Source organism: Pteropus vampyrus, unplaced genomic scaffold (genome assembly GCF_000151845.1).
Source record: "Pteropus vampyrus isolate Shadow unplaced genomic scaffold, Pvam_2.0 Scaffold68, whole genome shotgun sequence".
NCBI lineage: Eukaryota > Metazoa > Chordata > Mammalia > Chiroptera > Pteropodidae > Pteropus > Pteropus vampyrus.
The window spans coordinates 2,117,099-2,129,293 of NW_011888849.1; the positions used below are offsets into that span (position 1 = coordinate 2,117,099).

The 12,195-nt window shown below is 34.6% G+C and overlaps 1 protein-coding gene across 1 annotated transcript in view; it reads right to left on the reverse strand.

Moving 5' to 3' along the window:
* Positions 1-12,195, reverse strand: part of TNKS2 (tankyrase 2) — a 44,942-nt gene that overhangs the window by 16,520 nt on the left and 16,227 nt on the right. Inside the window, exons 11-17 of the mRNA XM_011361577.2 lie at positions 11,749-11,920; positions 9,724-9,803; positions 6,444-6,589; positions 5,711-5,876; positions 4,804-5,023; positions 1,964-2,073; positions 1,100-1,288 (exon numbers count right to left, since the gene is read on the reverse strand). Coding sequence (XP_011359879.1) covers positions 1,100-1,288; positions 1,964-2,073; positions 4,804-5,023; positions 5,711-5,876; positions 6,444-6,589; positions 9,724-9,803; positions 11,749-11,920 — 1,083 coding nt within the window. The remainder of the gene's footprint in view (positions 1-1,099; positions 1,289-1,963; positions 2,074-4,803; positions 5,024-5,710; positions 5,877-6,443; positions 6,590-9,723; positions 9,804-11,748; positions 11,921-12,195) is intronic.

The window sequence follows — 12,195 nt, forward strand, 5'->3', positions numbered from 1 at the left end:
TTTATTGGGTGCTTTTTATGTACCTGATACCATGCCAAGGACTTTAAGTACATTACTAATTCTCATAATAGCCAGATATATTTTATCCCCATTTATAGATGAGGTAACTGAGGCTCAGAGGTTAGGCAACTTGCAAGACTGGACTAGTATAAATGGTAGGGTTGGAATTCTATGGCAGGTCTGTTTGACTCTAAAGCCCATGTATATTTTCTGAAGAACTTGGTTTCATTGTCAGTTATATCTAGTGAACTAACAAATGGGTTGACTGAATTAGAAAAGTTCACTTCTAAGGTAATTTGGAATGGTAAAGATATTCCCCTGAAAAAATCTTACAGATATGTTTGGGTTGTCAACCTGAGAAAAATCTATTTAACCCCCAGAGCAGCTGAACTAAATCAGCTTCTCAATGTAACTTGGAACAACTAAATCTCTCTCAGTAGAAAGCAGTCTGCAGAAGAGACTTCTTCCTACCTACCTCAAGAATTTCTTCTCCCTTTCTCCCCACTGCTCTGGTCAATTTCCCCAGTGGCGGAGGCAAGAGAGGCACCTGTGTCACAGTGGCCAAAGCAGAGGCAGAGGGGAGAAAGACTTCTACACGAGTTGCTTGGAGAGGAAAGAAAAAAAGGACTTCCATAGAAAACTGGAAGAACAAGCTTGATCCATGAATAATTCTGGTGGGGTAAGGAATAGGAACTTTGGGATGAAGTAGTGTGGGAGGGAAAGAAATCTCTACTAGAAGCAGGGTTTGCATCTGTGCCTTGAGGGCACAGTTCCCAGATGTGGAAGTTCATCAAGACCCATGTCCTGTACTACCCTGCACTGCATGCACTGTAGTGTTCATGAGGGCCTGTGCCTGTTTTGTTTCCCAACTAACATAAGCAGCTATACCTTTTCTCATTTCCCAAAGTACTCGGGACAAAATAACTGATTGATAATTCTATTATTTAGTTATTACATTTTAATACCAAAGAAGTTCTACATTTAAATTGGGCTAAAAACCAGATTTTGCCACATTCACCATGAAGACATTTTATCTATACCAAGTGAATTTTAAAAAGTGAGAAAAGCATTGAGATTTTTCAAAGAGCCCATCACTTACTGAAACTAAATCTAAAGGTGTTTGTCCTTCCTGATTTTTAAGAGTAGGATCAGCTCCATGGGCCAACAATAAAGCACAAAGCTGTGTTCGTCCCTTTTGGGCTGCTTCATGCAAAGGTGTGAAAGCCCATTTGTCCGTGGCATTGACACATGCATTATACTTTATTAGCAAAGCTGCTACATCTACATGCTGTAAAAGAAAATACTCCTGTTACAGTCTGAAATTTTATCACACTTTAGTTCCTAAAAAGAATCTAGTCATATATCTGTTGTTTCATGTTTTCATTCTTAGTCTGAAAATGAAAAGAAAAGCTGTGTTTCTCCCCAACATTATAATTTATGGCTAGTTAACTTAAAATTATAGTAGACATTTCAATAACTTGAGAAATGATCTAGATAGTGTGAAGAATTCTATAAGGGAGAGAACTAACTAATATGACTTTAACAATTTCTCATTTTTTCAAGTGTTAAAGCTGCTGGACATCGATTTATAAACCAGCAGCCTTCCTCAATTATTCAAACTATACTACTGAAGATGGTAAATCTTGGTTGTAACATTTAGGGCTGTAAAAGTCAGGAAAAATGCATCTGAATCTCTACAGAGTCCTATGAATCCCAATGGGTTTCCTAGGCACAAATAAATAAAATCAACATCTCTATGAAAAGAGATAGCTGCCAAGGAAAGTAATAAAATGAATGGTAAAATGTGCTTGCAATAGATCCAGAATTGAAACTTGGAAGTTATTTAACCTCTTTAGCCCTCATATTTACTCCTCTATAAAATGAGAGAATCCCTTTGAACTGCAATACTGATTTTCACTTTGAAAATCTCAGAGATTTTTAAAGGTAAAATGAAAGAACTTACCCCATAAGACGCTGCATTATGTAAAGGAATAAGTCCTCCTTTGTCTTGGGCATTCACATCAGCTCCATGTTGTAACAAATACTCTGCAACTTCTAAATTATTATAACCAGCTGATTTAGAAAAGAAGTAAAATTACTTTCAACTGTCAATATAAAAAAGTTACTTATATCTCTATATACCTATATATAAAGCATAAACATTATTTTAAAAACAAACTTTAGAAAAATCTGAAATTCTTGATTGGAGTCTATTAAAAATTTATCTTATGGAAAAAAACTATCCACTGGCCTCAAGTTGGAAGCTTTTAGTAATGATACCCATTCATTTTAGACTCTCAAAGTGATTTGCTTGTATCTTTCCTTTTAAAACCTTCTTACCAAAGTCCCTGCCCTCCTGGTTGTTATGTACAAGTTCCTGAACTCAGTTACATGGTCTAAAGGGCTGCAAATTAAAGGCAGTCAATCATATAAAAGCCAAGTTAGGAACATAAGTGGCTGGCAAAGTAGGAGACAGCACCCACCATGGGTCTCAGGACCCCATTTACCCAGATGGCCACAGGGACATGCTTTTTGCTAGAGAGAACTTAGAGGTACACATCTTTACAAGTCTGGCAGCAGGATCTATGTTTGGTGCTAATGCTATGAAGTAAAACTAAGTATTTTATAAATAATGCCATAACCTATCATCTGTCATCTTGGGAACTGTCAGCTTTCTTAGTGCACACTCTTGTGGTAAAGGTATCCTTTATTTGCCACATAATCATAGACTGAATCCAAATCTGGACCTTAACTTTGCCAACATAAAACTAGATTATAACTTGAAACTTTAAAATAGTTCAAAACATTTTATTCACACTTATTTTTATTGTAGTTTTTATCCTTTTGCTGAAGGATCTAAAGTAAAACATTTTAGTAAGATAGAGAAAAACAAAACCACATAACTTTCATAAGCTAAGTATTACAGTGAATCCAAAAGTCCTTCCAGGTCTTAAGGTATAACACTGCCCAAGTGGGCAGAAATATTTCGTGTATATAACATATTTGCCACTTACAAAGGCAACATCGATTTAAATAGCAATGTTAAATGTTCTAAATAAGCTACCATAAAGATATAAAAAGCTAACATAAATAAATATGCACAGCACACTTCAAATCAAATCAGGTCACATCTTCTCTTGCATAAACTAGAAACTCCTGATTTTCTCACCATATGAGAAAAAGTGACAGCACCTGTACCTTATCACCTCTAAAATTCTCTAAAAGACAACATCGATGGAAAAATTCTTTTCCTTGGGCAGTGGAGTCCCAATTTATAGGAGGTGAGAATTTAAAGGTAAAAATCTCATAAAACCAGAATTATCCTTTAAACACTAGGAACACACTGAGTTACACGGTGAGATGGAAATGAACTGAGAGTAGATTTCTCTCATATCAAAGTGGCAGAAACACCTGCATTACTCTTTTCTCTTTTTAAACCATGTGTGGTTAGATACACTGTATGAGTCAAATGTGCCTATGATGCAAATCCACGGAAGTACTAGCTCAGTGATTTTAATGGCCCATTCTCTATCACCTTCAGTGTAGCTGCACTAAAAACAAAGGTGCACTGTGCCAATTTTATGAGTGAAAATTTACAACAAATATATGTACTCAACTGGGTTCGCCCAAAGTTCCTATGTTGAAGTTTTAACCACCAGTACCTTAGAACAGGGGTTAACAACTCCTGGGCCATGGATTGGTACCAGTTTGTGTCCTGTTAGGAACTGGGCCGCACAGCAGGAGGTGAGCAGCAGGTTAGCAAGCAAAGCTTCACCTGTATTTGTAGTCGCTCCCCAGCACTAGCAACATCACCTCAGCTCCACCTCAGATCATCAGGGATTAGACTCTCATAGGAGCACCAGTCCCTGGTGCCAAAAAGGTGCCTTAGAATGTGACTATTATTTGTAAACAGGTCCTCTAAAGAGGTAATTAAGTTAAAACGAGGTAATTTAGGGTAGGCCCTAATCCAATCTGACTGGTGTCCTTATAAGAGGAGACTAGGACATAGAGAGACACTAGGGACGTGTTCACAACAGAGAAAAAAACCGTGTGAGGATACAGCAGAAGGTGGCCACCTGCCAGCCAAGGAGAGAGGCCTCAGGAGAAACCAATCATGACAACACCTTGATCACCAGAACCGGGAGAAAATAAATTTCTGTTGTTTAAGCCAGTAGTGCCCTACCTCTTTGGCACCAGGGACTGGTGCTCCTATGAGAATCTAATGACTGACGATCTGAGGTGGAACTGAGGTGGTGATGCTAGTGTTGGGGAGCAGCTGCAAATACAGATGAAGCTTCACTTGCTCGCCCACTGCTAACCTCCTGCTGTGCGGCCCAGTTCCTAACAGGCCATGGATTGGTATTAGTCTATGGTCCAGGGCTGGTTTATGTAACTTCTGAAAATCTTTTAAGATTTCTTTTCTGCTTGTGCTTAACAACTATCATCAGAAGAATGGCAAACTTTAGCTTCTCAAGAGGAAGGCTGGCTCAAGCAGCATATTTTTCTCACTCACCAAAGATGATTCAAACAATACGGTAACCTGGAACAAAGGTTCCAAAGTACACAGTGGCTGGCAGAGCTGCTTTCAATTGTTCTTACTGAATGCCACATACTAGTACTAAAGTGAACATGAAGTACAGTTGCCTTGTATAAATACACTAGAGTATAATCGTGGTATTAGAAGATATTTGAACTGAATCCTTTAAGTTTACTTACAGAAAATATTTTACTCAGGTTAAATATTTTACTCAGACAATATCTTAGGTGTTGCCAGACTAACTCTGTGAAACTTCATTCACTTACCTGCTAAATGTAAAGGTGTTGAATGTCGGCCTTGGGTATCACGACAATTGACATTATCAGCAGAAGACAACTTCTTTACTCTGGCTAAACAACCCTTCTTGGCAGCATCTAACAGAGCTGCATCTCCCCTAAGTAGATCCTGAATATCTGTATCTCCATCTTTCACAAGGTCCAAAGGAGTATTTCCATCCCTGTTTTTCTTTGTAGGATCTGCACCATGCTGGGCATGTGAAAAAGAGAAAGGGAGGAATTGGCTTAAGTTTGTCCTAGGTCAATGAGAAAATAGACAATGTAACTACACCAAAGAAAACTATTTTATACTGAGACTCTACCTTAAAGGTTAACATGGTTGTTTTTAATGTTTAATACACAGAAAATTATAATAAAAATATTATAGAGGCAGTTAAATGTTATTGGACTCTTGTAATGCAATAATATAATCAAAATGTTAAACTACATTCAAAATAAGGTATTTCATTAAAAATTAACTTTCATGTATGCTATTTTTAGTTTTCACAAACACTGAAATAAATTATAAATTTAAATTTTAGTCTTGTTTTTACTGTAAAATATCTATACTGGTACCTGTATTAAACCAGTATTATCAATTTTATGAGTGCTAAATAAATCTGGCTTATAAATTACATAATCCATCAAATATTTTGAAGTAAAGTACTAAAGAAAAATTATAGAACTGTTACATGAGAGCTGACTTTATGCAATAGTAAATCTATGTGTGGTAAATATACTCATAGATTAAAATACTGTTTATGACATTTACTCTGAAATCAAGGTAGAGAATTAGGTAACTTTGCTTCCTATCTCCTTACTAAAGTTTATATTAGCGTTATTAGAAATATCAAACATATTCTATGAAATACACTCTGTCTGTAGTACTTATATATACCTGGAGCAGAAGTTTGCAAATTTCATATTTTCCTTTTGCTGCAGCTTCATGTAAAGGTGTAAATTTCCATAAATCAGCTACATTAACTACCGCTCCATGCTTAACAAGTAGTTCAGCAACTTCATAATGTCCATAAGAACATGCATTATGCAATGGTACGAGGCCTCTGAAATGAAAAGTAAGCAATGCAACACAAAGATAGGTTTTAATTGAGGTAATTACATACAGATGATAAATTTCTTGAACTGCACAAGGGATTATACTGATTATATTTTACAGAATCTAAATATTTACTGAAAGCATAGATGGAAATTTTTGGGGGGAGGCAGGGAGGAAATACTTAAAATTGCAGAGACTATCACAGACATCTATCTACTTAGTATCTATAATTGAGAACTATATAATTTTAAAGAAAAGTAATTTAAAGATAAACTGAAAGAATTCAAATATCCTCAATGCAAACTGAAAAATTTACTATATTAAAAGTCAGTATCATACTAATATTGTAATCTCCTTGGCCATGATAAAATTATAAGGCATTATGCAAATAAGTCTATACATAAATGATAACTATCATGAAATTTTAACTGAAATTAAGAAGCTATATTTAAGCCATGTTAGGAAACAGACTTCCCTGAAAATAAAAAAGCTACCAACTACCATAAAAATATTTTCAGATTTTCTTAGAAAGGTCAGATAAAGGAGAGAGGCCATGGCAATTGCTGGTACTTGCCCTTTATCTTTAGCATGCACATCAGCTCCGTGTTGCAGCAGATATTCCACCACAGACACCCTATTATATCCAGCTGCAAAATGGAGTGGTGTAGACTGACGCCCTTCGATGTCTCTGCAGTTGACACTCTGAACAGTACACAATTTCTATAGGATGGAACATAATATACACATGATGCATACATAGTATACATATTTTGGCTTGTTTTCATTCATTTAGTAGAAATTTCAAATGTCTGATTTTATTTTATTGTCTCATCAAATCAGCATCCTCAACAACTTTTTGCTATTCTTATTTCATTTTGTCATTTACTGGAAAAACCTCTGGTCCTCTCATCTATGCCTGTATCATCTTTTATTTGCCAAAGCTAGTAGGTAAATTTTTTCATTACCACTGCTACTATTTACATAAAGATAATCTAAGTATCAACTATCAGCAAGTGTTAAGTCTCATTTTTGGCAAATATATGTAGAAGTACACAGCATTGTAGCAGCATCACCTGAGGCTTATTAAAAATTCAGAATATCAGAACCCCATCTACTGAGTCAGAACCTCATTTTAACAAGATTCAAAGGTGATCTGTAAGCACACTAAAATTTGAAAAGTTGTGCTCTAGACTAGTGGTTCTCAAATTTTCGTGTGCACTGGGTCCCTCCCTCCAGATTTTCTAATTCACTGTGTCTGGGGCAGGGTCTGAGATTTTGCATTTCTAACAAGTTCCTAGGTGATGCTGATGCTAGTAGTCAAGGAACTGCATTTACAGAATTATATTGCATTAATATGGAATGAATTCGCTAATGAATGCTATTGCTTATGTATCGCACCCTTGGGAGAATTAAGAAAATAGTTAATCGAATAATTTTTTGTGTTCTTTGGTTTAGATGAGGAAGCTTAGCTGAGAAAGGCTACGATGGTAATACTCAAAATAATCAGAGTATCGTACATGAAAGTGTTTGGGGAAGAAAAGCAACACAAATGATAAATCGTGGTGCTCAAAGTTAAGAACATCAATATTAGTAAAAACCCTTACTCTATTATCCTACCCAAAAAGCAGTAATAACCTAAGCCTAATAAACAAAAGAATCCAACTATCAGTGGGTTTAACCTCAAAAGGTTTAATTACAGAACTGATAAAGCTCTTCTATGCTATTCAAACAAAAGGTTGTCAGATAATATAGATTCAGGGTCCCAATTGAGAGCTGGCATTTTATGGGTCTGAAGGCTCTAGGAAGAGATGTGCCAGGTGCTGCTAGGTTTGGTAGTTATCACCAGCCACTCGACACCCTACCTGTCAGTTCCAATTTTGTCCACTTTGAGCCAGGTTTTCTAATAGGAATTATCCAGCCTATGGATCACTACTAAACAAATACAAATGAGCACATAATTAAGTGTGCATTGGGTAATATGCAGATGTTACTGACCCAGTGATTCACATCATGCCACCAGTCTAGAGATAAGGAATAGAAATGTTAATGAAGATAAATTTCCTTCAAGTGATTTTAAAAGCCAAGGTGAAGGAAGACAGCCTGATGCCTATTCTCAGACTAAGGGAGAGAGGAAGGTCTTTCTCAACCGATGTCATTATTCCATTTTCTAAGTCCAATTCCTGGCCCCAATCTCATCTCTTTATCTATTTCTTCCTCCTTCTATCTTTATGAAAACAAAGTCTAGTCTTTAATAGTATGTACGCTAAATATAATTTTATGCTCTTTTATATGTCAGTGGATGAGCATTTAAAATTTTTAATCGCCTCCACAACCAATAAAAAAATCAGCTAGTTGCCCTTTAACTCATTGCCTTTAACTTAATTTTTTTTCACATCTGCAGAAAAAAAAATCAGCTCACCACTTTTAACTCAAGTGATTTGTTTTCCTATAAGTCAGTAGTCAGTAACAGAAACAAAATCCTCCTTTCCACATCCTACTAGCCTCCTACTTAAGAGAATAAATATGAAACATGTCAAATAATAAAACTGCATTTTAATAGCATTTTTTCTTTGAAAAATGATATTATTTTAAAAAAAAAATCTTAAGTTATTTGGAAATAACTGTACTATCTATGTAGATAAAGCAGTAGGAAAGGATCACATGGATTTTTAAATTAACTTCCGGAAATCTTTCTATTTAAAAAAACAGTGAATAAGTTTCCTTAGCACTCAAGCTCAGATGAGACCAACATTTATATTTTGTTCTCAGTAAATCTCAGAAAATTGACTTTGTGGGGCGAGTATGTTCTGGATTGAGAACACCATATGGAAATATAGTGATATTGCTCAATGAAACAGCTACTTCTACAAATCAAATCAATACATTTAGATTTTTATAAAACTTATTATCTGTCAATGATGCTTCAAATACGACCAGTATTGTTGTGAAAAAGTCTGGGATCGGGGGAGGGAACACAACAAAGTTTTTTTCTCCTACTAGTTTTAGAAATTAAAATAACATAATTGCCAGAAAAAGTTTTCCAAACTGAGAAAAAAAACACATTACTGCATTATTAAAAAAATTATTTAACTCAGAAAACATACATGCTGAGTTGATTTTAATTTATATTAGTTGAACTAAAAACCATTCTTGCTCTTTCAAAATGTTAGGCTTTTGAATTACATATTTACCTAGATATACAGTATCTGTAGGTAACACAAATATCTGGTATAGGTATTACATTACATACAATTCTACTTGAAAAAGTAAAGGAAAATCTGAGGAAGGGTTATTCTAGGAAAGACTATTATAGGAGATGGGCCATGTAAGAGCTGCAGTTAGCTCTTCAAAAAATGTCAGTTTAGATGAATTGAAGATTATTAGGACACAGTGGCTCTTAAAAGTGGCAATGCACTGTATTATTATTATATTTAAATACTAGGCAAAGAAATGAAGAAACCATAAGAAATGTAGAGACAGAGTGACACAATGTTTAGCTTTTTTCCTCATTTCTTGTTTTATGTGGCATATGTATGTAAATGGACAATAATTTGATATACCTTATTTTTTTTAAAGGGACAAATGTATAGGTTCTTTAAACAAAATTCATTTCCATAAACATGCAGTTTATTTAAACCTGTGACTATGATGTATTTACAGAGAAGCATATGAAACTAAAAGGTTTCTTTTATGACTCAATAACCCTAATTTGCAGAAAACTAAATTAGTATCATTTACCTTTTAAAATAAAAGACATATAACTAGGCTCTTCATTTTAACATTACAGATTCATTAAGTAAGCAATGTCAAAATAAAAATCCAAAGTTAACAAAAAACATAAGATCATATCTTACTTTTACAGTTTCTACATCTCCAGCCTTTGCAGCCTCCAGCAACTGTCTGTCTGCCTCAGAATTACCTAATGGGATACCCTCTAAAAAGAGAGAGAATGAAAGAGTGATTAACTCCTACTTCAGAGGTAGAACCAAGCTTTAAAGGAGGCAGTTTATCTAAAAGTAGAGTTCTTTTACAGTTTGGTAAATTATGCAGAAAATCCCTATGGCAGTAAAGAAAAACCAGTAATAATTTCTTCGAACTTAAATATATAAATATATATATGTAAATGTGAATTATCACTATGTGATTTAAACAATGTAAAGGAACATAAAATAGATGAAAAAAGATGGCCTGCTCTAAAACCAAGCCTGTTGAATGGCAGAAAAATATGAAATTAGGAGAGCAATGGCCAGAGATCTAACCATGGTTCTGCCATTAACTAGCTAGCTATCTGACTGGGGCAAGTTGTTTGAACTTACTGGGTCTCTCAAATTTTTCCAGTTCTAAAGAGAGACAAGTTGTACTAGAAGATATCTGAAGTCATTTTCAGGTTTGAAATTCTGTTTTATAACTCATATAAATCTCAAAGAAAAGGAACAAAACATGTACCTTGTATCTTAGACCAAAATAAACTCCAGATGGATTAAAGACTTAAGTATAAAAATTAAAACTTAAATATAAGAGAAGAATATATAGGTGAATATTTTTTATCTTGCAGTAGAAAAGTGTCTTAGAGTAGAAAAAAGCAGAACCAAAACTGGTTTAGAAAAAATATCTGCCAGGCGTTAAATGAAGTTATAAGGCAAAGAGAAAAATAGAACATTGCAACATACATTTTAGAAAGCAAAATAACATTCCCCCACCAACCATTAGTGGGCAAAGAGGAAATGGGAGAACTACATGACAGTTTTCCTATAATTTGCATTTTAAAAGCATCGATTACTTCTGTAATTTATACACACATTCAAAATTTATCTAAAAAAAAGACTGAGAATCATAATGCCTAGTGCTGACAAGGAAAACTGGTCCTGTCACACACTGTTAGTTGTAGAGTGTAAAATGGTACATAACCACTTTTCTAGAAGGTGAACTGACAATTATAAGCTATCCTTTGACTTAGAAATTGTACTTGGATCATTTATTCTAAGAAAGTAGCTAGAAAGGTAAGTAATAGCACTTAGCATAAAACCATCAAGACTGTAAATGTCTGTCATTAGGCAACTGAATAGGACTAGTGTTATACCCTCAAGATTGATAGAACAAATGTGTAGTGTATGGGAAAATACAGGTAATCTTGAAAGCAGTCTTGTAGTTAGTTCAGTTTTAGCAGTTTCCAGGAGGTTTTATCAACCTGCCTTTATCTATTCAAGTAGTGTTTTTCTCAAAATGTAGTTTCTAGGCCTCAGATGTAAGGATCATCGAGGGTGACTGTTAAAGATACAAAAGGCTTGATGTGTTACATTTCTTCTCATTTGAGTTTTGAGGACGTCAAAGGCACACAAAATTTTAGTAAAATGTAGCAACGTAGGCAAAGGATTTTAATTTCAGGTGACCTGATTTCTAGACTGAAATGTTTAACCTATGTGTAGATATATTTTTAAATGTAATGAATATGAGTGAATTTAATAGTTAAATGTTATAATACATCAAATGGCTGGATAACAAAATCTATATGCCTTTCATACAAAAAAATCTAAAAGAGGAGTGAAGAAATAGAGCCAATCTCTAGACCATGATCTATCGCTACAGTTGCTCTACTAAGAGACACATACCTTAAAGTTTTCCCTTCTTTAAAAAGAAATAGTAACTATTATATCTTACTCTTAAAAGCTTTCTTTTAGAGAAATTGGACAGAAAATGCTACTGGAACAAAATGATAATTAAGATTTAATGACATTTGGGCATTGAGAATAATAAATTAGGGAGAAAAAACAGCCAGCCAAAATTAAAAAAAATGTTTTCTTTTTACCTCCAACTCCCACATATGTGAAAAAAATTTAAAGATTAAATAAAAAAATTAATTTCATGAAAGCACCTAATACCTTGAAGAAGCTGCTGCACGTTTTCATTTCCCATCTGTAAGGCAGTAAAGCCCTGAAGGGATATGATGTTGGGGTCACAGCCGTAGCTCAGAAGTAGGCGACAGGTTTGTAGATGACCACAGTGTGCAGCTCTGTGCAGAGAAGTCTGACCAAGATTATCCAGAGCATTAACCTTAACAATGGAGAAAACACTGAAATTAGCCTTCAATGCAAAATCTAAAACCATCCAAGCATGTATTTAACACCTGCTACTAATTTAAAATTTTCAATTATTTTTTTATGAAGCTTATTATCCAGTGCCAAAGCAAGTATTTCTACTCAAATCTAAAGAGTAAATTCACCAATTCATGAAGGCTGACATTAGAAGGAAGACTCAATTTTGGGTTAAATGTGTGCAATGCTGATTAACAGTTGTGTTTGGCATTACAGTATTAATCGATTCACTGC